This window comes from Haliotis asinina, chromosome 16 (assembly GCF_037392515.1).
Source record: "Haliotis asinina isolate JCU_RB_2024 chromosome 16, JCU_Hal_asi_v2, whole genome shotgun sequence".
Lineage (NCBI taxonomy): Eukaryota > Metazoa > Mollusca > Gastropoda > Lepetellida > Haliotidae > Haliotis > Haliotis asinina.
Genome location: NC_090295.1, coordinates 11,988,555 through 12,013,167, shown reverse-complemented (window position 1 = coordinate 12,013,167; position 24,613 = coordinate 11,988,555). Strand labels below are relative to the sequence as shown.

Genomic DNA, 24,613 nt, shown 5'->3' with positions numbered 1-24,613 from the left:
AACAGCCACATTTTCAAACGTAATGAAATAACTGAAAATAATGCGACATTTTAGTTGACGTCACGGCATGTTTTGTGCATTTTGTGACGTCGGAAAAGACTACTCTGGTTGCTGATTAGTATATACCTAACCTAATTTCCATTCAGTGTGTAAAAGATATCGGCTTCTGTGTCAGAATTCAACACTTTTTAGCCAAAATATAAAATGAATGGTTTTATCACTGAAATAGTGTCCTGAATATATCAACAATTACACGGTTTTACTACATATCTTATTGTGAGCAACAAGCGCACCTGCCTAGCATCAGTTTAGCTTAAATGAAAATTTCACAACACCTGAATATTCATTGAGTATTCATTTAGGAAAAAGACTTTTCTTCTCATGATTATGAAATCAATTCCCTTCATAAGTATGCAATGAAAGGTACAAAGAGATCGCTTTTTCAGTAAAGAAGTATTAGAAAATGGACGTAATGCTTGTCCAACTTAAGACTTGACCTGATGTATATATTTTTAACAATTTCCGTATAAATATTGTTTGAGTTAGACATTCTGCCATCAGATATATTTTAATCGCATTTGAATTGACTTTATTATCGAGAAACAATGATAATGAATCATGAAACGTTTTGACAAACTCGCACCTGGTCAATTAATATTCATAATAGTTTTGTCTATAAAAACGACACAAACCAATACAATGAACAAGACAATTCCTTTAAACAGTAGTATGTGTGTCCCTACATTTAATAAAATGTACAAATCATTTTCATTAATATTATCCGTTTTACTTCTAAGTTGGAATTAAATCGCTGTTTATTAACCTGTTCATATGTAACTGCAATATTTGTCCCAACGTATTGAATATTGCACATCACGTGAACTAAAGCACATGTTGCAGTAATGGCTACGTGTGATCTTCCAACACTTTTGTAGAGGCTTAAAATGTGGTATAATACACTTACTGAGTCAATTTCCCATGTAGATATTATTCAAACAATCAAAAGCTTTCAAAGAATAAAAACGGATACCTTATATCCACACATGATATGGTGTTGAACATGGATATATGTAGATACTGAAATCAGTTTCATAAAAAAATATCTGAACGATGCGCAAAATATACATCACAATACTATAAGTGCAATCGGAATGGTATGGGCGTTGTGTTTACTCTTGTTCAACCGACCTTCACCTGAAAGAAATTGCCTAATATGTGCAACAATGTTGGCGTATGACATCACTACCGATGACCGATTTCTTTCAAAATGGCGGCTTCGCTGAGAAGGGTACACGGGATTTTGCGACGACCTTTTGCTTGATTCAGGGATCTTTTGTATATAAATGTGAGATGTACATAATCAGAATTATTCTGACTATTTGTGTATTGTGATATGTTCTTATCGTTTACATTGTAAATGACGGAACAAGCCAGAAATGCCGCTAAGTACCGTTGTCGTTCTGCGTGATTTTGCGTCAGTCATGGCGTCACGCTGCACTAAAAGTTTGACAGTTTCTTATGAATTACCAAATTATTTCATTGTATCTATTTTCAATTTGCTATTTTTTGCCACGATACTCTTCCCCTGAATATACTAAGCGTATTGAGCCATTGTAAGCAATGATTAGAGGGCTGGATGTTGGGAAATTTCCGAAAATGCTAGGCAGTGTAAAATTGGAATTTTTCTTTGTTTACATTTCAGTCAAGCGCTGTCTTTCGAGCACAGCGTTCGTTTTCATGCTAAATATATTTCGTTTCGTTTTGTCTAGACAGTTGGTATTGGTGACAAAGACCATTTGTAATTTGATTCTAAGATATATGGGGAATTCAATGATGCATTTGTCGCAGCTAACTATGTATACATGATGTAATGGGCTTCTCAATACCGGCCTTCTCGAAACGTGATTTTGTAAACACTATCCAATATGGCGGAAAGCGCACTTCGGCGTTCGTGTAAGTGTATTTTCGAAAACATCCCAACCGATTCTGGGTACATCGGTGACGTTTCAGAATTATCATTCCTGGTTACATGAAAACTTGATATCAGTGATCATTAATATGCTATTTTTGAAATTCATTACTCCCAGTAATTATCCGATTTTCACATTTCAAAACATACTGCAAATAACGCTGTGAATCTCGATTTTGTACAGTTTGAAAAATGGCGACATTTACGATGAAGCCTATTTTGAAAGGCGATTTTCAGCACTTTAGCTTGGTCTGAGATGATAGTGGATGGTATCAATAAACTGGGAATTTTCCGCAGAATTCAAAACTGTGTAGTATTTATATATGCGTGGTATATTTAGAATTTTATTGGACTTCCAAGTGAGGTATGTAGAGGAAGGACATATATGTCCCTGTGGCATCCAGGGGGTTAAAGGTTCAAGTGACAGAACAACCTGTTTTAGCATCCAGACTGCAATTGTACAAAGCGATCTATTTTAAGGTGACCGGAACTCCCATACTTCAACATTGTAGACATTAGAGCTAACGTTGTCTTGTACAAGAGCACCCCGAACTGGGTTGCGCATGAAATATTGCCTTTGTGCGATCTCCTAGGATAATATCGTTTTGTCTGTAGATTTTGTACAATGCCATGACAATGGTATGACATGTTGAACTTGATGACGTCACAATGCTGTGACATCGCTGCACTGCGAGGCTAATGGTAGTACAGTGTTGGGAGATGAATATTTTTCAATGAAAACTAACGAAGAGTGAATTTGTTATGATAAATAGAATCTCCTCCTCTACCAATATCAATTATATCAACACCCGCATTGATGAATGTAAACTTACCATCGACAAGCCTTGAATACGTGTAACTTTATCAACTCGTGCTGATATAATTGATATCAAAGGGCACTTGGTGAGATTCTCTATTTAAATACGAGTTTCTGCTTGTACACCATAAGCCAATAAAACAAATCAGAGATTTGAAGGGCAGTTATTCAATATGTCAGTGGAGCCATTTTGATGCGATGATTCGGACATTTTACGTGCGCTTTACGATGCGCTGAGTATGCATTACATTTATATCTCCCTGTATTTATGGCTGATCATAAATTAGGTTATCACAATTTTCTTGTTAATCCCGATAATGGACAAATCGAAAGATTGGCAACTTGGTCATGTTTGTTTTCCTATTATTTCAAAATTCAGTTTGAGTACAATTATATGTGGGAAGCATACAAAGGGAGATCACCAAATCAAAAGTTGAGGAACCCGTGAATGAGAATATAACACATCAGGGATAATCTCCGTACAACATATATATAGTTTCCCTGAACACATGTGTTCTTTGTCATCTGAGTTGTGTTGTGTTAAATTTTACGTCGCATCGGCATTGCTTCGCAGCATTAACAAATGATAATTAGATTACAGGATACAAGATTTGTTTTCTTTCCCTAAGATTCCACAAGATTCCATGAAACTCGATTATATTCAAATATGATTACATACGTATGTAGTACTTGCGAGTTCATCCTTGCACAGTGTTGGGATTGGTGTTGATGGTAGAGGTGCTGTCTTTTGTGCACGACTTCCAATGGACAGTGTCTCTTCTTCTGGACTTAATGCAAAAGTTTTAGTTCTGGTAAACTAAATATTGCACACCTCGTCCGTTTGGCACAAACCGAACTTTGACGTGATCGGTGTTCACTAATCTAGCTTGCTGGACAAGGGGGAATAAACCTTATAAGACTACATCCATGTCCATCTTATTTACAAAGGTTAAATGACTGAAGTGTTTTTAAAAAAATATATTTATTCTTTACATTATTAGTATTAACCAACAGAAAATGCCACAGCACCAAATTTAAAAACACGAAATAAGTCATTCACTATACAGAGTTACGATTTAAGGTAAAAGTAAACTTCCCTCATGTAGATAATAATGAGATGTTCGCTCTCGTGCGAAATAACTTCTGCCAGACTGTCGGCTGATTAGCATGAAATACCCAGGATTAAGTTCAGATGCTTTCGTTGTCATGACTCTTGTGGAGTATAAACAGGGTGAGAACAGTCTGGTTTTCATCTATCCACTGGTGGACTAATGAGAATATAGTGAAGTGAAGTATGGATGCATCCAGTCAGATATCTTTTATAGTATGACCGTTGCAACACGACCCTTGAATGACGGTATCGCAAAAGTTATATCGAAAATGATAAATGTAGAAATTCAGTGTAACACGTCTGTGCTAACATATGAAGTTGTCTCCTCTTGTGAAAAATTATCTTTCTGGAATCAGGAATCCAAAACTTTAGGCACCGTAAACAGAATCAGAATTTATCAACCTTTATGTATTTATTTCCACTTCCTATAGGATGTTCTCTGCACATTGTCATGTTGTGATTGTACATGATTTGAACATAGAAATTATGAAAACATATCCGCGGTTTTAACACGGTGTTGCCCACCTCAGGATCAGGAGAAGGTTGTATTCACCGTGAGGGTTTTGCCCCGCAAAGGCTAGTCGCAGATGCTTTTGTCGGATGTGGTTAACCGTTTCATGTACGCCTGTTTTCCTGAACACACATGCAGACAATCGAAGTATTAATGAGAGCAGTGGGAGAAGTTATTAATTTATGTTTTTCATTAAAACAATTTCTGTTTGTTTGGGTTTTTTTTTTTCATTTTCATCCACATTGTGTCACCTAACCTTCTTCAAATGCAATCTCCATAACAGTGACCGAGCAGTGCAGAAGCAGAATATTTTCAAATCATCCGATCTGAAAATGTCCGCATTACTTGTTGGCGGCTGGTTGTTGAAGGATGTCGGACCTTAATTATGTGCGAAAAGAAGGGATCGCGACACTACCTCTGTCGGAGTCCACGAGGCTCACATTCCCGATCTCTTGTGGGACCTGGAAACCTTTCAGGTGGGAAACTGTTGAAAAATGTAGGATTTTGCACAAAATGAGGATTACTTCACTCGCGTAGTCGTAACATAAAATCATAGTGGATATGGCATGCTTATACAACCTATTTTATGTTTTGATTGGGTAAGAGTGCCTCCCGTTCTCTCATAACAGAGACCATATTATAGTTATATGGTCTCTGCTCATAACAAATAATATTTATTTTATCAATGCTAAAATTATTAACAAAGTGTACTGAAATATTCACACAACAGCCACAAGAGAACTCACTACAAAAAGTACTACTAAAAGTTCCAAATTTTAGTTAGGTTTAGGTTTAAAGTTAGGTTTAGGGTTGGGAGAACGGAAGGAACACTTTCCCACTGAAAGGAAACTTCCTAGCGTAGACACCCGATTGGATGAAAAGCCAGTCAAGGGAGGTAATAAAATTATCGGGCGTAATTGCATCTATAGTGGAAATGTATCAGAACGTATACCTTGGACATACCGAGGATGGGTGTATGCAACCGTTGGCAACTACTGTATTGACTCACGCACAAGCTTGCGAAGAAAAACCTGCAGGCGTTATACAGTCTCGCTGAATATCACTTATAGGGTACATGCAGAAGTCTTATACAATATTACTGATCTTCACACCTCTTTCTTATTTCCGAACCCATCTAAACATTACTATCAACCCATGTATAGAATAGGACAGCGGACGAGGAGACACAAAAAAACATTTAACTGACGCTGTGAGGTACAGGGGCTTCTCTTCATCAGACCAGTTATATTTATTTGTGGCATTTTGTAGTGTGTGAGTGAGTGAGTTTAGTTTTACCTCACTTTTAGCAACATCCCAGCAACATCACGAAACAACCTTTACTAAGGTTAGCCTTTACTCCCATTCTTTAACAGTGGACTACGGTTACCATAATGACTTAAGATCACCTTAGTGCTTTGTGAAAGGAGGCCCAAGTCGCACCGATTAGAAACTAAACACTTTTGTTTTGAGGCTATGATGAGAATGGAGAGAGACAAGGTCTTCACTTTATCGGACCAGTTATGTTTGCATGTGGCATTTTGTAACATTACAAATTCATACTGTGGTAGATAGAATTAAAATCTATGGATTAAAACACAGTTCAAGATACATCTATGCGGAGCACGCTGCTTTTCATGGCTCGAGCCAAGCCGGACCGAATACACATGGCCGAGATAACTTGGAGAGGGCATGCTTTATACTTTACCTCTGGAGGTAGAGCTTGGAAGAAATTATTATAACGTATTATATTACACCAACCACCTTTTGTCTAAGTTTTGCTATGTGTGTATAGAGACATGTTTTATCTACGCATTGTTTTTGTGGGTTCTATGTGTCTCGTAGGCCTGTAAAGGCATGGCAAATATTCCATAACCAATGCAGAATAATTTGTATATATTTATCGATGCATAAAAAATAGTGCTTCATGGATTTTATTTCGCTAAGAAGGAATATTAATGCAGCGCCTGAAATGATAAACCCGGCTATACATAAAGAAAGCAATGGTGGTTGTGTCTGTGATTTGACGTCATGCATGAACCAAGGTTTAGGGTGATGCTTCCGACCACACTCCCATTTAGGAGGACTGGCCTTGGTGAGGTAACATACCAAACCTACTAACATGTTCCAATATGGAGTTTGTTTCAAAATATTCCAAACAGACAAAACACCACAGAATCGGACACAGATGTGCATCAGATTATGGATCAGCGTCTGTGGTATTAGCAAAGGCTTTGTGGTAGGAAATACGCACTGCTGTGGAATTGTGGGCGTCGAACACCGTTACAACTGCCATCCAGAAGTGTATCTATATTAGGCTAACTACGCACACAGGGACTATATGACAGCGTCTGTATCGATTACTGTCCGGATCATATTCAGGCTCCTGTTAACCAACATCTGACAAATCACTATACATTCAAAGGGAGATGAATATTATTTCTCAACAGCAGAAACGCAAGCTCAGCTTCAGACCTAGACTTGCACAAATCTATAATGTAACAATCAAATGATAATTTTTAAAAGGTGTAAATATCCCTCTAACATACCGGCGCCCTTAAAATTAGTGAGTATGATTTAGCACAATTTAGCACTTTCAGCACTATTCCAGCGACATCACGACGGGAGTCTCCACAAAGGGCCCCACATGATGTATCCATGTGGGGAATCGTTACTTAGGCGTGACAAACGAACGCTTTAACCACTGGGCTACCCCACAGCGCCCATCACTATGATCAACCGGCCCCACTCCGGCCTCCTTTGTGTACTGCAGGTACTTGCGTCTTTAACGTGTAGAATTGCAATACATACACAAGCTTAATGTTCAGTACAACCATATCTCTGGTATCATTCTGTTACCTTTTCGCCTTTCTCATTGTTTCACGTTATGTTTCCATGTTATGTTAGTATTACCCTTAATGTTTGTTCGCTAATTCGGATCTCTGTTAAAAATAAATATGTTTAAACCAGTACAACCATGGAGTAAGGATACTTCACACAAGGCGGATTTCAGTCAGGATTTCGAAATCAACTCCAGATTACTTATTCCGTCATTTAAAATCAAGTATATTTCTCAAGTCACTTTTTTCAAAAGTGACGAGGGCGGTAGGACTTTTTTAAATTTGTGATTGAAGAAAAGGGTGACTATAAACACATTTTTTTCTCTCAGAAATACATCTTTGGAAGTTTAACACGTGTTAATGAGTTGTAGATTCAGCCACACTCGTTCTTACAGACATTCAATATTAAAGTGGACACATGGATGATCGGGACCCAGCCAAGTCAAAATTATTATTTTTTAAATGGTAATAAAATATTGCTACGTCCACAAATAAATATGACGCGCCGATGCCCGAGAAACATTTCACCCTTTTATTTAACCTTACGTGGATCTTACTGCATCTAACATTTTTGAGGAGTAAACATTCGAGCTGTCTCTGAGGGTTCCGGAAATAGCAGAAAATATGGCAATAATACCATTCCATTATATAATACAAATTAATTTCTGGTGAAGAGTGTTGGTACTCAAGACAAAATATTTGACTGAAAAACATCGTAGTTGATATTTTTACGTATTTACAATGAGTCAAATATTCATTTAATCCATTCAAGGTCTCGATATTAAACAGTATTTTACGGTAATGACTCACTGAATAAACCAGTTAACCATCAAAACCCATTACACCTGTCTATTACTAAGAGTATCCACTTCGTGTGAATATCCGCACAACATATATACCCAAGTTGTAAAAATGACTGTTAATCTATTAAACGCAAAATTTAACACATTTTGGCCCTATGGTTTTCAGCACAGTCATGTGTTTATTATCTGAACGTTGTTTATGTTATAAACTCGTGTTTACCAACTAACCAATGATTTCGTTTCTAAACGCAACTGGTGTTTACAAATTAATCACTTAATGTTTCTCAAATGCCTCACCATTTTACACTCAAACCCCGGTTTACATTATCACTTGTGTGATAATTAAGCATCTAGATGTTAAACACAACTAAACAATAACTGGCATGGTACCTGTAGACGTGTGTTGGAGAGAACGCTGGTGGACCTTCGTTTTACCATAGTTCTGTTATACCTGTTCAAAGCCAGTCTTTATAATGGTGGAATTACGTATACTGTCTAATATGCTGGGGTTAATAGCATCAGGTAGATATGATATATGTAGACAGGTACATTCTATTTCGTATTAGCAATACCTTACTACGAACAACACAATGACATAGCTGTGGAACACAGCCTCCTCAATTCACAAAACAGGTTGTATCGATATGCTGAATGTATGAATATGTATGAATAGCCAGAGTGAGTGAGTGAGTTTAGTTTTACGCCGCTTTTAGCACTATTCCAGCAATATCATGGAGGGGAACACCAGATAATGGGCTTCACACATTGTACCCATGTGGGGAATCGAACCCGGGTCTTCAGCGTTACGAGCGAACGCTTTAACCACTAGGCTACCCCACCCCCTCGAATAGCCAGAAATGAAACCACTGCATGGGGGATTCACAAAGTCTTCCCTTTAGCCCACTGAAACTGACACAGTATGAGCAAACTGCACTCTCAAAATAAACTACTATTTAAAAAAAGTTTAGAAAAAACTTCACATTCAGAGATATCACGAAATACGCTCTTGATATCTCTATAACATTTGGGGATATCAGTAATTCTATTTTGGATATGTATTTACAGATGATTGTTAAAGCATTCTTAAAATAACATATCTTTAAATATAATACAGATATCTTTTAAAATGGAAGATATCTGTAACTTCTTAATAAATGTGAAATCCGCTTGCTGTGAACGCGTACATAAGACCGTATTACCCAAGGGAGAGGCATACGACTTATCTGTCTTACCGCCATGTTTAATGTACACAATATCATTTCGAGGGACGCATGCAACTTTTTTTTTTAATTGTGTTTTGTATCCAGCTGATTATGTATTCTGGCTTGTTTAGTACTGGTTTCTGTTTTGCAAAACAAAAATATGTTCAAAGCATTTACGTGACGAATTGTTGCTCTTGGGTGTACATCTATTTTTCATTTCAACGGTATAAGTTTGCACCAAACGGGCTGTCAAGGCACCCGGCCTATACTGAAGGCTTAGCCGACTGATGTGAAGAGTCATGTCAAGATAAGCGTACAGCACACGGACCCCATTCTGTTAGAGGGAGAATATGATCAGTTTATTCATAGTTTTGTGAAGAAATAATCATTCAAACAATTGCTTATTGCCTTACAGATTTTGCGCGTGTCTAGTCAATCAAGCGTCATCGTGTTGGTCATTCTACTAAGTGTTTTCGTGAGGGGATGGATGAAACTGTTTGGTTTGTGGTTTCACACCTCAGTCATGAGCTTCGTCTTAGCTACCATAGCAACCGGTCGTCAGAATGAACATGTGGGTGGGGTAGCCTAGTGGTTAAGGTATTCGCGTTTAAACATATTTTTATTCATGATAGTGAATTGGGATTGGTGAACAATCATTACTGCCGCACTCGCGCACGTGTGATACAACGTGAAACAAGGGATTAGACGTCAGCGTTATTGACTAACAAATAGACATCATGTGTAGGCCAATCTCCAGGTGTTATTGACTATTTATAGCACAGGTATGAGTCTTTTGGTTTACTTTTGTGTTTACAATGTCGATAAACATCACGTGTTGGCCAATTTGCGGGTGTTCCTTAGTATTTGTAGCACGGGAATATTTCATTTGAAACCTCCGGGTAACGCCTTGAATGAAATATCCCTTTGCTTCAAATACTCAGTTGTTTTATTACAGAAGTGAAGACCATCCGCTCATAACTACATAAGTTGCATTTTGAATGGCAAAACATGGTGTGTACAATGTACAATATAGATGGACCTCAGATGCATTCATGGTAAATAAAGATAGCTAACTTATTTATAAGTATATGATCAGGTGGTGACATGAAGAGTTTGAAATGGGGTTTACATGGACTGACACAACAGGGTTTAGATAAATGGTTCAAACGAAGTTGTTAGAATTTGGAACACACAAACAGAAAATTTCATTCATCCTCAATATAATCTTCATCACAGTGTAGAAACAATCAGTCATTTCTCTCTATATTATAGTACCCTCAGTTTTAACACGCAACATCAACATCTAAACTGCGCGAGTGCTACTCCAAACTTTTTAAATGTTAATCACATTTAGATACAATTCCATGGACAATGATACTTTCAAGTAAGAATATATGGAGGACTTGACGTCATCAGTGTTGACAAATGCGTAAACATAAATAGAGATTAATACACTCGCGAGTGTGTCATATTGTTTTTACGAAACTCGTGTCAGAAAAATCCATATTTTCCGATCGTGAGCGAAGGAAATATGAATTTTTCTGACACGAGTTGTGTTAATTTCGAGCCGACTCCACTTTTACCTTTTCTTGAAATTTCATATCAATAAACACGATGTGTAAAAAATTGTATGTTTGTAACGTTTCGTATTTGATAGCATTTCGTTGGTTTGTTCTCGTGGTACTTAGCGAGATCAAAGACGTATATACGTCTTTGGCGAGAATGAACATTTGTAGTAAATTTGAAGAAAAAAGTTATGAATGAAAAAGGTAGTTCTACAATCCAATGGGGTCATGGTCGGATTACTGACCAATGAAATTCGTTTTAGGGTTTATTACACGTGTGCAACATTGGATTTTTATGTACTTTTATGTACACGTATATATAATATAAGCAGTTCTCTACGCGTTTGCTTGTTACGTCATGGGTTCGATTAGGCATATGGGTACAATAGGTTGCCCATTTCAAGCATTTCACTGAAGCAGAATAATTCTCTAGACAATAGACGTCTCTTTAAGTGTTCACCACAAACCATGACCACAATTCATGAAACACCGTCCACCTGGACAGTGCTAATTAGTATGATTACACGATGCCGTGATTACACGCTACTGAGAATGAACAGCGTGGGGTGCCCCAGCCCGTTGAGAAAGGCACTACGTGTCGTTTCTCCATGCTTCCAAGCCCGAGGAACTTTCAACGAGGAGGATTTTTTAAAATACAACCTTGTGTTCCTTACATTCTGAGAGGGCCAGACATATTAAGTCAACTTCTATACGAAAATGCGAGGGCGAAATTGAAAAACAAAACCACCCACGTCACTTACGTTTGAAAGAAAACGTGTGACATAGATACATATAAAATTATCTTGAGGTTTATCCCTCATGCACTACCCTTCACGTCCAGATGACAAAGTGATAAACGATGTTATTTTCCGTTTTGTCACATTATCATTGTATAACTGCACTTATGTTCATTATCGAACATTACTTATCAGTCGGGGCCAATGGAAAGCTTCAACCGAGACCTTGAATATTTCACATAAATAACTGTGACGCCCACGTGCTATCAAAAAGGAATAAGCATTTATTCTGTTTTGAAACGTGAGAATTGCGTTGAAACACTCCCAGATTTAATGATTGAATGTGTATGTCTGATATACGTCTTTGGTCTGTATTTACTCTACTTGTGAACCACTGTCTGCGAGGGAAACGTCAGACACACCTTGATACCTGTAATGTGACTTCTGAAATTAAGTAAGTTGTCACACCTGTAATAAACTTCTGAAAACAATGTAAATATGTTGTCACATCCCCTCACAAAGATTCTGAGCCAATCCCCTACGATTTCTACTTTCCCTGGAATATCACAATGTGGAAAAAAAACAACAGCAATTCCCATCCACAAGAAAAGTAAGACTGATGAGTAGTAATTATAATGATTTTGTCTTGAACGTTAAATGGCTATTGAAAGTCACGAGAAAAGAACGGATGAAAATTATGTGTGCATCGTTCTTTCTCAAAAGTGTGAAGAAAGTGTGCATACCCCCTGTGTTTCAAAAGTACTTGAACAGTGTGTGTTCAAGATCTGGGTTTGAGTGGTGCAGTGGAAAGGGCTGATCCTTTGAATGATGTCATAAATATTTCAGTGATGAGTGGCAACAGTGGGGATCCCTTGGGTAGTCCATCTACTAGTATTTGCTTTTAGATTTTGTCATTAAAGGTGAAATAGGAGGTGTCAAAGCAGCTGGAGGTGAGGCTGATCATGCTGTCTAAGGAGAGTGAGGCGTCCAGTTCTGTTCTGGAGCTTGTTTCGGAGGATGTTTAGAGCTTCCGTGAGCATCCGTCAACAAAGACGACCTCAAATCTGCTGTTTTCGAACACATCAACAAGAACCAGGACCACGCCATCGTATGGGAAACCACCAAAGCCCTATCTGTCAACAACAACAGGCGGCCATAGATATCAGAAGAAACCAAGCAGCTATCACTCGTGACCAGGGAACATGCTGCTTATTAATGTTAGGTTATTTTAGTATGACTGCTGGCCTCTTTGTCCTTGTGCACACAACTATAAGGCCCAATTCCACGTTTTCTTACAACCTTGTTATATGCCACCGCTGTTACGTCATGAACTACGCCTGGATTAACACTCCGTGGCTTGCCATTGTCCATCCTAATCTCCACCGCCCAGTCAGTGCAATCAAACTGGCTACCATTTGTATTTCTTACCAATTATGCCGGGATTAACAATCCTTGGCTTTAGCTCTTGCCCATGCACCTGTTGACTACTGGTTTCCTTTGTTTTGCTGTTGTTTCAACGTGGACATATATAGCTGTCTGTTCACACTTGTTTCATCCATCTGATGAACAAGTAAGAACATAATTCGAAATGTCGTGACCCTTCACAATAAAGATTTGGTCATCCATGAACACTCTTGTCTTTATGGAATTATGTACGACAAACACAAACACCAGGAAAGTAATTTTGCGGCTAGTTAGAGGAATAATTCTTTAGTACAGATGTACACGCGGATCTCTCTTATAACGTTTTGAAAATGATCTAAATAATATAGAAAACAGTTAACAGTAATAAACGGGTATAAATCAAATGTTAAATGAACTGAAGCTGGCGTGCCTTAGAGATCAGTCATCGGACCCTTCCTCTTTTTGGTTTATATCAATGTTATAGTTGAAGATATAGAGTGTAATATTGAATCATTTGCCGATGATACATTCTTATATGTGATAGTTGATGGCCCTGTTTTCTCTTCCAATATGTTAGACGATGATTTAGGAAAAAAATAGGTAAGTGGTCCCAGACATAGAAAGAAGACTTTAATTCCAATAAAACTGAATCTATATTTTACTAGAAAGAAAACAATAACAGCAATGCCAGATCTTATAATAAATGATACCGATAAAAAATGTTGACACTCATACACATCTGGGGCTGACTTTTTGACAAAGCGATGACCGGAATACACATATAGATGATATTAGTTTTAAAATTAGTCCTATGATCAATTGTTTAAGAAGTCTGAAATACCGCACTGAAAGGAAAACCCTCCAAACCCTGCATAGTTCGTTTGTTTTACCATTTTTTTACTATTGTCATTATGCAACATATGTCATATTTGTGATTTCACTTTCTCAGTAAAGTACAAATTCTAGTACGTTTTTGGTTGAGTCCCATCGGGAGTCGAACCCGCACCTTCAGAGCCAGGCACCTAATCGCCAGCACACAAAGTCAGCCGCCTAGCCCGCTCAGCAACCGCGACTTCCACTCTGAGGGTGCGGGTTCGAATCCTGGATGGGACTCAACGAAAAAAGTACTAGAATGTGTACTTTACTGAGAAAGTGAAATCACAAATATGACATATGTTGCATCTGACCACTTTCTAAATGGCATCGTGTAATCATATTGTGATTATATTTGGAACAACTGTGCACAAACTAAAGAGTTATTGTTGGAAAAACTTCACTTGGATGCTTTAAGAACCACAGGTGGAGTCTGATGTGGATTGGTTAGGGGAGATAACCATTCCAAAATCTGTCATGAAACGTTTTTTATCTTAATTAATGGATCGTCGCAAAATCACTAAATGTGTGTATGTCATGAAAAGTTTCATAATAAAACTTATCAGATCTAATTCCGAATAAACATATCCTCTCTATCCACATACGGATCTAGATCTAGTTATGCGCCAAGTACCATTATGTCGTACGGAAACATATAAAATAATTATCACCACCTTATGTCATGGAGTGGAAAAAGCTAGGTAATGACATAAGAAATATAGACTGCCATGTTCAAGAAACACTTGATCGAACTGTCTAATACAACGTACATCATGTCTTCAGAAACACTGGAACTAGATTTAACCAAATAATCAATTGGAAGTGAAAACTTGGCTGTAGATTTAAATGCGCTTAAATTTGACCGTTTTCTTCAAAATACGCCTACTTGCTCTTGCGGCCATCCTTATGAAGACGCCATTCATTTTCTATTTACCTGTCCAAATTTTACTCGATCGAAGTGTTCGAACGCTGCAATCAATAGTCCACTCCACAGCCCAGCGAGACGCCTAAAGAAGGGCAGCGATGATAAACAGACGTTAATGTAGACAAAGGCGATGCTAGACAGACATAGTATCAATTCAGAAAGTTCTTGTCACATGATTGCTCGTGCAGTCTCCACACTGCAATGGCCGAATATGTTTTGGAGGAGGAAATTGGGTTTGAAAAGGATTAATTAAGACACATAAGTGTTGTATTTTCGAGGTGGGAGTTTTGAGTGTAAACCGGCATCGGAGTCATTGTTTCACTTATTATTAAGTGTTCGGTGTTAAAATGACCTGCTCAATGCGAATATTTTAAACTCAACATAACAGAATTTATAAAAATCACCCAACAATCACTACTACTAATGGATGGACGTTCATTCGTCAATGCTTTTCATCTGAATAAATAATGGAATTCATATTGGATATACTTATCTTCCTACTCCACTAAATATTCTTATAACAACAGGCAGTCAAGATCACTATAGCCCTGGTCAGGCGGTTTCATTGTAGGAGTATAGAGGTGCATTTTTTCATCATAATTCGCCAGCTTCGTTTTTGATGGCGTTTGAAAACGTAGGCGAACAGAGATGTGGGCGATTAGAGAATAAAGCGATCACAGACCCCTGATGGACATCATTGTCATCTCAGGCGAGCAAGGGAGCCAATCTGATCAGCATAGTTCATTATGGAGATCTCTTGTCTGTTTCCTCGCCGATGCATTTCCCGCTGATATTGTTCCAATGATGGTGCCAACCTTCTAGAGTACTGAGGCGCATTTGCTGTATTGACATCGTTTATGTAGCTAACCTAGCGTATGTAGTTACGTATGAATCTGTGAGAAGGAAATGTGACATACTCAGATGCAAATCCGCCTGTACTTCCGCCTGTATCTGTATCGTTGAGAAGGAAATGTGACATACTCAGATGCAAATCCGCCTGTACTTCCGCCTGTATCTGTATTGTTGAGAAGGAAATGTGACATACTCAGATACAAATCCGCCTGTACTTCCGCCTGTATCTGTATTGTTGAGAAGGAAATGTGACATACTCAGATACAAATCCACCTGTACTTCCGCCTGTATCTGTATTGTTGAGAAGGAAATGTGACATACTCAGATACAAATCCACCTGTACTTCCGCCTGTATCTGTATTGTTGAGAAGGAAATGTGACAAACTCAGATACAAATCCACCTGTACTTCCGCCTGTATCTGTATTGTTGAGAAGGAAATGTGACATACTCAGATACAAATCCGCCTGTACTTCCGCCTGTATCTGTATCGTTGAGAAGGAAATGTGACATACTCAGATACAAATGCACCTGTACTTCCGCCTGTATCTGTATTGTTGAGAAGGAAATGTGACATACTCAGATACAAATCCGCCTGTACTTCCGCCTGTATCTGTATTGTTGAGAAGGAAATGTGACATACTCACATACAAATCCGCCTGTACTTCCGCCTGTATCTGTATCGTTGAGAAGGAAATGTGACATACTCAGATACAAATCCGCCTGTTCTACCGCCTGTATCTGTATTGTTGAGAAGGAAATGTGACATACTCAGATACAAATCCGCCTGTTCTACCGCCTGTATCTGTATTGTTGAGAAGGAAATGTGACATACTCAGATACAAATCCGCCTGTACTTCCGCCTGTATCTGTATTGTTGAGAAGGAAATGTGACATACTCACATACAAATCCGCCTGTACTTCCGCCTGTATCTGTATTGTTGAGAAGGAAATGTGACATACTCAGATACAAATCCACCTGTACTTCCGCCTGTATCTGTATCGTTGAGAAGGAAATGTGACATACTCAGATACAAATCCACCTGTACTTCCGCCTGTATCTGTATCGTTGAGAAGGAAATGTGACATACTCAGATACAAATCCGCCTGTACTTCCGCCTGTATCTGTATTGTTGAGAAGGAAATGTGACATACTCAGATACAAATCCGCCTGTACTTCCGCCTGTATCTGTATTGTTGAGAAGGAAATGTGACATACTCAGATACAAATCCGCCTGTTCTACCGCCTGTATCTGTATTGTTGAGAAGGAAATGTGACATACTCAGATACAAATCCGCCTGTACTTCCGCCTGTATCTGTATTGTTGAGAAGGAAATGTGACATACTCAGATACAAATCCACCTGTACTTCCGCCTGTATCTGTATTGTTGAGAAGGAAATGTGACATACTCAGATGCAAATCCGCCTGTACTTCCGCCTGTATCTGTATTGTTGAGAAGGAAATGTGACATACTCAGATACAAATCCGCCTGTACTTCCGCCTGTATCTGTATTGTTGAGAAGGAAATGTGACATACTCAGATACAAATCCGCCTGTACTTCCGCCTGTATCTGTATTGTTGAGAAGGAAATGTGACATACTCAGATACAAATCCGCCTGTTCTACCGCCTGTATCTGTATTGTTGAGAAGGAAATGTGACATACTCAGATACAAATCCACCTGTACTTCCGCCTGTATCTGTATTGTTGAGAAGGAAATGTGACATACTCAGATACAAATCCACCTGTACATCCGCCTGTATCTGTATTGTTGAGAAGGAAATGTGACATACTCAGATACAAATCCGCCTGTACTTCCGCCTGTATCTGTATTGTTGAGAAGGAAATGTGACATACTCAGATACAAATCCGCCTGTACTTCCGCCTGTATCTGTATTGTTGAGAAGGAAATGTGACATACTCAGATACAAATCCGCCTGTACTTCCGCCTGTACCTGTATTGTTGAGAAGGAAATGTGACATACTCAGATACAAATCCGCCTGTACTTCCGCCTGTACCTGTATTGTTGAGAAGGAAATGTGACATACTCAGATACAAATCCGCCTGTACTTCCGCCTGTACCTGTATTGTTGAGAAGGAAATGTGACATACTCAGATACAAATCCGCCTGTACTTCCGCCTGTATCTGTATTGTTGAGAAGGAAATGTGACATACTCAGATACAAATCCGCCTGTACTTCCGCCTGTATCTGTATTGTTGAGAAGGAAATGTGACATACTCAGATACAAATCCGCCTGTACTTCCGCCTGTACCTGTATTGTTGAGAAGGAAATGTGACATACTCAGATACAAATCCGCCTGTACTTCCGCCTGTACCTGTATTGTTGAGAAGGAAATGTGACATACTCAGATACAAATCCGCCTGTACTTCCGCCTGTACCTGTATTGTTGAGAAGGAAATGTGACATACTCAGATACAAATCCACCTGTACTTCCGCCTGTATCTGTATTGTTGAGAAGGAAATGTGACATACTCAGATACAAATCCGCCTGTACTTCCGCCTGTATCTGTATTGTTGAGAAGGAAATGTGACATACTCAGATACAAATCCGCCTGTACTTCCGCCTGTATCTGTATTGTTGAGAAGGAAATGTGACATACTCAGATACAAATCCGCCTGTACTTCCGCCTGTACCTGTATTGTTGAGAAGGAAATGTGACATACTCAGATACAAATCCGCCTGTACTTCCGCCTGTACCTGTATTGTTGAGAAGGAAATGTGACATACTCACATACAAATCCGCCTGTACTTCCGCCTGTATCTGTATTGTTGAGAAGGAAATGTGACATACTCAGATACAAATCCGCCTGTACTTCCGCCTGTACCTGTATTGTTGAGAAGGAAATGTGACATACTCAGATACAAATCCGCCTGTACTTCCGCCTGTACCTGTATTGTTGAGAAGGAAATGTGACATACTCAGATACAAATCCGCCTGTACTTCCGCCTGTATCTGTATTGTTGAGAAGGAAATGTGACATACTCAGATACAAATCCGCCTGTACTTCCGCCTGTATCTGTATTGTTGAGAAGGAAATGTGACATACTCAGATACAAATCCGCCTGTACTTCCGCCTGTACCTGTATTGTTGAGAAGGAAATGTGACATACTCAGATACAAATCCGCCTGTACTTCCGCCTGTACCTGTATTGTTGAGAAGGAAATGTGACATACTCAGATACAAATCCACCTGTACTTCCGCCTGTATCTGTATTGTTGAGAAGGAAATGTGACATACTCAGATACAAATCCGCCTGTACTTCCGCCTGTATCTGTATTGTTGAGAAGGAAATGTGACATACTCAGATACAAATCCGCCTGTACTTCCGCCTGTATCTGTATTGTTGAGAAGGAAATGTGACATACTCAGATACAAATCCGCCTGTACTTCCGCCTGTACCTGTATTGTTGAGAAGGAAATGTGACATACTCGGATTCAAGTCAGACCTGTACTTCTACCTGTATCTGTATCACTGAGAAGGAAATGTCACAAATCTAGTTAACTAAAATTCTCTTCGCATTTCAACAAAAATGATACTCATGTCTTCTCCCTCATTAATTAGGGGTAGGGTAGCCTAGTGGTTAAAGCGTTCGCTCGTCAAGCCGAAGACCCGGGTCGATTCCCCACATGGGTAGAATGTGTGAAGCCCATTGCTGGTGTCCCCCGCCCTGATATTGCTGGAATATTGCTACAAGCGGCGTAAAACTAAATTCACTCACTCACTCACTCCAATCAATTAGAGTAGAGAGGATTAGTGCAGTCTTACTGCTATTGGCAAGATCGTGTTCTCCAATGTAGTCCACTCTCTGGGTGTTCATTGCCACACCCCACTGCTTTTCGACAGTCCTCTATTCGACATAAAACATTGTCAGATTGGATAGGGCTGTGCTGATTTGTTTGCGGTTTGACGTGATAAGTTCAGAAAATATCTGTCCGAGTGCTATGTTGATTTTTAACGATAGAATATAAATAAATCTTGTCAAATCGGATTTGTTTAGTATCTGTTATCATTGGGGTCGTGTCTGAGATGTCTGAGGCTTTTGTCTCGTGGAGGTTTTTGTCAGGCAATCTGTCGAGGTACCGTCGACACATGGCTCTCACAAAGTTGACAGCTGTTAAAGAGAACATTGGTGAAGAACAGGGGATATCTGATGTCGGACTCCTCAAAGTGACAGATCACAGAAGGACCACAACACTTTAATAATGACGCATTTTAACAAGCTGAACAATCGGTATTACACTTTCAGACTCTCTGAAAATGTTTGTTTAGCAGGTGATTTCATAATATATAAAAATAATGAGCATTTATAAAGAGCTGTGCATGCCCAAAGTGCATATAAAATAAAATAAAATAAGATAAAAATAAAATAACATAAAATAAAAATGCTGAAACTAGCATATCGTTTGACTATTGTTGTGTAGATGAAGAATCTTTAAATTTGCCGCTTCAAAGAACTTCACAAGATCCTAGTAGTCGTGGATATAAATTTTCACCGTTTTAATCTCTCTCTCTCTCTCTCTCTCTCTCTCTCTCTCTCTCTCTCTCTCTCTCTCTCTCTCTCTCTCTCTCTCTCTCTCTCTCTCTCTCTCTCTCTCTCTCTCTCTCTCTCTCTCTCTCTCTCTCGCACGGACGCCCACATATGGACACACTTCTGGTTCCGCCTATGTGAATCCGTCGACAAATAAACGATCTATGAGTAACATCGCTACTGATATCACTATGTTCTCAGTAATACTGCTCGGTCTGCTTATGGTGTTAGCCTTAAAAAGTTTCATGTAAGTTTAAACATTCCGAAAAGCGAAAACCACGGTTAAACAGGAAGTGTATGTAAAATTATGCGAAATTGCTTTTATAAAACATATCGTAATTTTAAGAAAAATAGTTTCTTGTTAAATAGAACAATATTTAATATACACTTGCATCCAAATCCTAGAAAAAGTGCCTAAATGTAAATTTAAGACAATGACTATTTTGCATCACAATAAAACATATGCGCCAAAGGACTATTGGAAAAAGGTGAATGGTGGTAAGACTATAGTAAACAAGCAAAACTATCAATATTACTATTCGTTAGCCTGTATTCAGCCTACAGTGTATAACTCTTTGGGGCTTATGAAAACGAAAGGATAACTAAACGGATGTTTTACCCAATCCTGTTGATTTTCGATACAAAAAAACATGGTTGTATCAAAACATGAAATTTAACTATTGATCCATACATCTAGACAGTGATTTGGGGCATTATGGTATGTGAGTCATAAAATTATTCGCATAACCCTTCATCGGGTATGATTTTCTACTTATGCAATTTTAGATATGAATAATAAAATGAGTTCAAGGAGGGGGAACAGCTATTTGCTCTGGGATTGAAGCGCTGTGCTTGGCATGCCTCTAAATATACCGGGGAAAACTCACATGATAATGACAGAAAGACCCGGATGATGACATCAGACTTCATTTGGCCGCCATCTTTGTGCAGCAGTCATCTGTGAAGCAGGTTCCCGTTACTCCTTTAGATCTTCAAATCGACGATTGAAATTAGAATTATAAACCACTATGTAAGTGCATTTGAAGTATTATTTTCTTCAGTCGTGCTGTGAGTTGATGTAGCTACAGTAAACCCGAGAAAGGGGTATTATTAGCCGAGGCACCTTGCTACAGATTGCAGAACATCGCTTCCGCTTTGACAGACCATGTTGTCATCATTTATGAGGCAATCAAATAGCCCCGCCCGACTTTATCATTTAATCAGTATTGCTTCTACATTATATTTGAAGTGAAAATTAAATATGATGATAATTTTATTAAATGTATGTTCTTTGTGGAAAACACGTAGAATACAAATGGACGTTTTTGATTGCCTACGTCAGGTTCCCAGTTGTCAAGTAAACTGCTTGTGATCTAGTCGAAATATTTAGATCTGCTTCGTAATAATCACATCATTTATCATATCGTCACCGTTTTGGTGGGAGTAGATCATTCAGTTGTGCAGTGATACCAAAATACGTCCTGTGCAATTTCGGTTCGCCCAATTTCGTCATAGCATTCTTCATTGGCTCGGATCATTGTTAGTTCCACGTAGGAACCTAGGAAGACCTTATCATGAGTAGCATATGAAAGATATTAGTCTTGCCATAATAAACTTACAAATCTAAATTATAACGATTCATCAGATTATCAGTGCCTTTCAACCACTATTCTTGCAGGAAATGTATGGTATGTGTGAAATAACAGTGCTTCCAGTTCTTCAGGCTTGGACCCTAGTGCACCTGACTCTCAATCCATGCAAGTTCCCCCTGACATCCATACAAAGCCACAATATTTCTGTAATCTCATGGCCACGTGTGTTATTGCTGACTGATTCGTTTCATAGGTAATGAGTCAGGTGTACCCTAGGTACATCCATTTGAGGCCTATTGTTTTCAGGAATTTATGATTTGTCTAACATGATGTAAAACATAGGTTAAAATGTACATGTTACTGACTTCATGAGAAAAACAAGCATTCACTCTTTAGTGAATGTCTATCATTTGCTAGCTACAATTTGCAGAGCAAGCTGTTGCCTTAGTCAATGTGTGCACATCCACAACAATGGCAGCTTGTACATATGAGGACTGTTATGATTCATTCATTAATATCCATGACCTTATTACAAGGAGTTTTTTTCTTTGAATTTGGAATGTGTCCATCAGCGACTGGAAACACCTTTTATATGTAGGTAGTTTGACAGTTTGCTGGTCACTGGTCATTGTTGGCTTAAATTATCCCTATCAATAGGGGCAAATCAAGTCACGCATAATTACTTTGAAATGTGTAAATTATTGAATAATATAGCATCTGCTCAATTGTATTTGTTATTCAATATTTGTGGTATGTATCATATTTGCCTCGTCGTGGATTTATTGATGCCCAAGCATGTATCACTTTACTTGTTGAAATGGAACACAAGACTGAGTTATAAGACACTGAATTGGGACCACTTGTTTTCAGAAAAGCCAGACAGGATTTTACGAAACACAAGTAGTAACATGAGCTGAAGAGTTAATTAAAAGCAATGCTTTTACTCATTGTTTAAAATGAACTATTGCATTTTATAAACAGTCTTAAGTCAGAATGCATATGGCATTCGCAGGTATCTTTTTAGGCAGGGATTGGTGAGTCTTACCCATTGAAATACAAAATATGCCATGTAAATTTTAATGTGGGGAGAAATTCCCATTACTTATACATGCTTACACTATGTAATAATACAGAAGCATTCAAGAATTTCTTCAGAAAATCACATTGTTCAGATAAAAGAAAAGAATTACCACATTGACCATTTTATCCAGAGTGATCCCTGCATTAGAGGTAAAACAGTGAAAGGGCTAACACTAACTGGGATGTAACTTGATTTAATCACAAGATAGACCAAATTGTAAAGTACTGTATACTAGAAAATTTTCAAGGTACTAATATTTTGAGGTTTGGGACCCCCAGAGGTTTCGAGGTGATTAAGCACTCTGTTGGCAGAGTTAAAATAGGACGCCGTTTTTTTTCTGAGATGATATTGTTTTCTACAACTATCGCCGATGCAGTCCTGTCGGCAAGAGAGTGACATCAAGTGTATTGACATTTGGTTTGAAGTTCTGAAAAATTTATGGATATAATATTTTTGAGGTTGCGTTTCATCACATTTAGCGCCTCTAAGATACAACTACCAGAATATGTCCCATACATCTCGTGTTCTCCTTCTGCACTCACTAAATGGCGATTTGGTCACAGTGTGTGATTATGTCTCGTGTTACCTGAACAACTTAGACCTTTGCTCATGTTGTTGCAGACTTCATTGCTAAACAGAACGAACTGATGTCTTTGCCTCTGTTGTCCATGCCAAGATGTTATTCCTATTCAGAATCTAGGATGGTTGATTAGCCTAATGATTGAAGCGTTCTCTCATCCTGCCAAAGATCTGGGTTTGATTCCCCACACAGATGCAGTCTGTAGAGCCCATTTCTGGTGTTCCCTGCTATGATATAGCCGAAACTGGCATAAAACTTAACTTACTTGCTGTCTTAAATGGAAGCTTAAAATGTTGAATTCTCTTTGGTGTGAATGGGACTGAAGATTGCTAATTTGAGTCCTGAATCACCCTATTTATGTTTCTGGCTTTGTCAGCAAAATATCTTTGCTTGTTGGTTTCACCAAGATATGAAGTCCTGCATCACCTTTGACTCTACTCCTTCGAAGAGCCCTGTGGAGGTCCAGGGAAGAATAGACCTTCAGCAACCCATGCTTGCCATAAAAGCTGATTATGCTTGTCATACAAGGTGACTAATGGGATAAGATGGTCAGACTGGTGGACTTGGTTGACAGGTCATCAGTTCCCAATTGTGCAGATTGATGCTGATGTTGTTGATCACTGGATTGTCTGGTCCAGACTTGATTATTTACAGACCGACACCGTATAGCAGGAATATTGCTGAGTGCGACTTAAAACCAAACTCGCTTACTCTAAGTGGCATATACCCATAAAGGTCCAAGATAGAATTGATATTCAGTAACGCATGATTGTCGTAAGAGGCAGCTAGCAGGATTGGGTGGTGAGACTTGTTGACACGTCATCGTATCCAAGTTGTATAGATAGAAGCTTGTGTTGTTGATCACTGGATTGTCTGGTCCAGACTTGATTATTTACAGACTGGTGCCATGTAGCTGGAATGTTGCTGAGTGTGACATCATGTAGCTAGCAAGCTTTCAATGTGTTCAGACACTGCCCAACCTGATATGCTACTAAAACATTCCAAAGAACAGAGTGACTGAGTCTATAGCAATAAATGGGTAATTGTGTAATTAAGTGAAAAGACATCAGTAATAAACTTTTCCTCATGTTTCCATGGCATTTATGTGGTACTTCTGTTCAGAAACATTGCTTTTGTTACCAGTACACGTGGTTTGTCAAAGCTGTGAAGCAAGTAATGATGTACTGCGTGAGGGGC

The 24,613-nt window shown here is 38.7% G+C and overlaps 2 protein-coding genes across 6 annotated transcripts in view; both read left to right on the top strand.

Moving 5' to 3' along the window:
- The window catches only part of LOC137268208 (EF-hand domain-containing protein D2-like), a 265,230-nt gene that overhangs the window by 189,393 nt on the left and 51,224 nt on the right, over positions 1-24,613 (top strand). The window lies entirely within an intron of this gene.
- LOC137268209 (synaptobrevin-like) overlaps positions 21,085-24,613 on the top strand; it is a 32,308-nt gene continuing 28,779 nt past the window's right edge. For 3 of the 5 annotated variants that reach the window (XM_067802748.1, XM_067802750.1, XM_067802751.1), the window contains exon 1: positions 21,099-21,193. In XM_067802748.1, the coding sequence (XP_067658849.1) occupies positions 21,192-21,193 (2 nt within the window). In that variant the 5' untranslated portion in view covers positions 21,099-21,191. Of the gene's footprint in view, positions 21,194-24,613 lie in introns of all 5 variants that reach the window. The other 2 variants (XM_067802749.1, XM_067802747.1) reach the window with 1 other exon arrangement.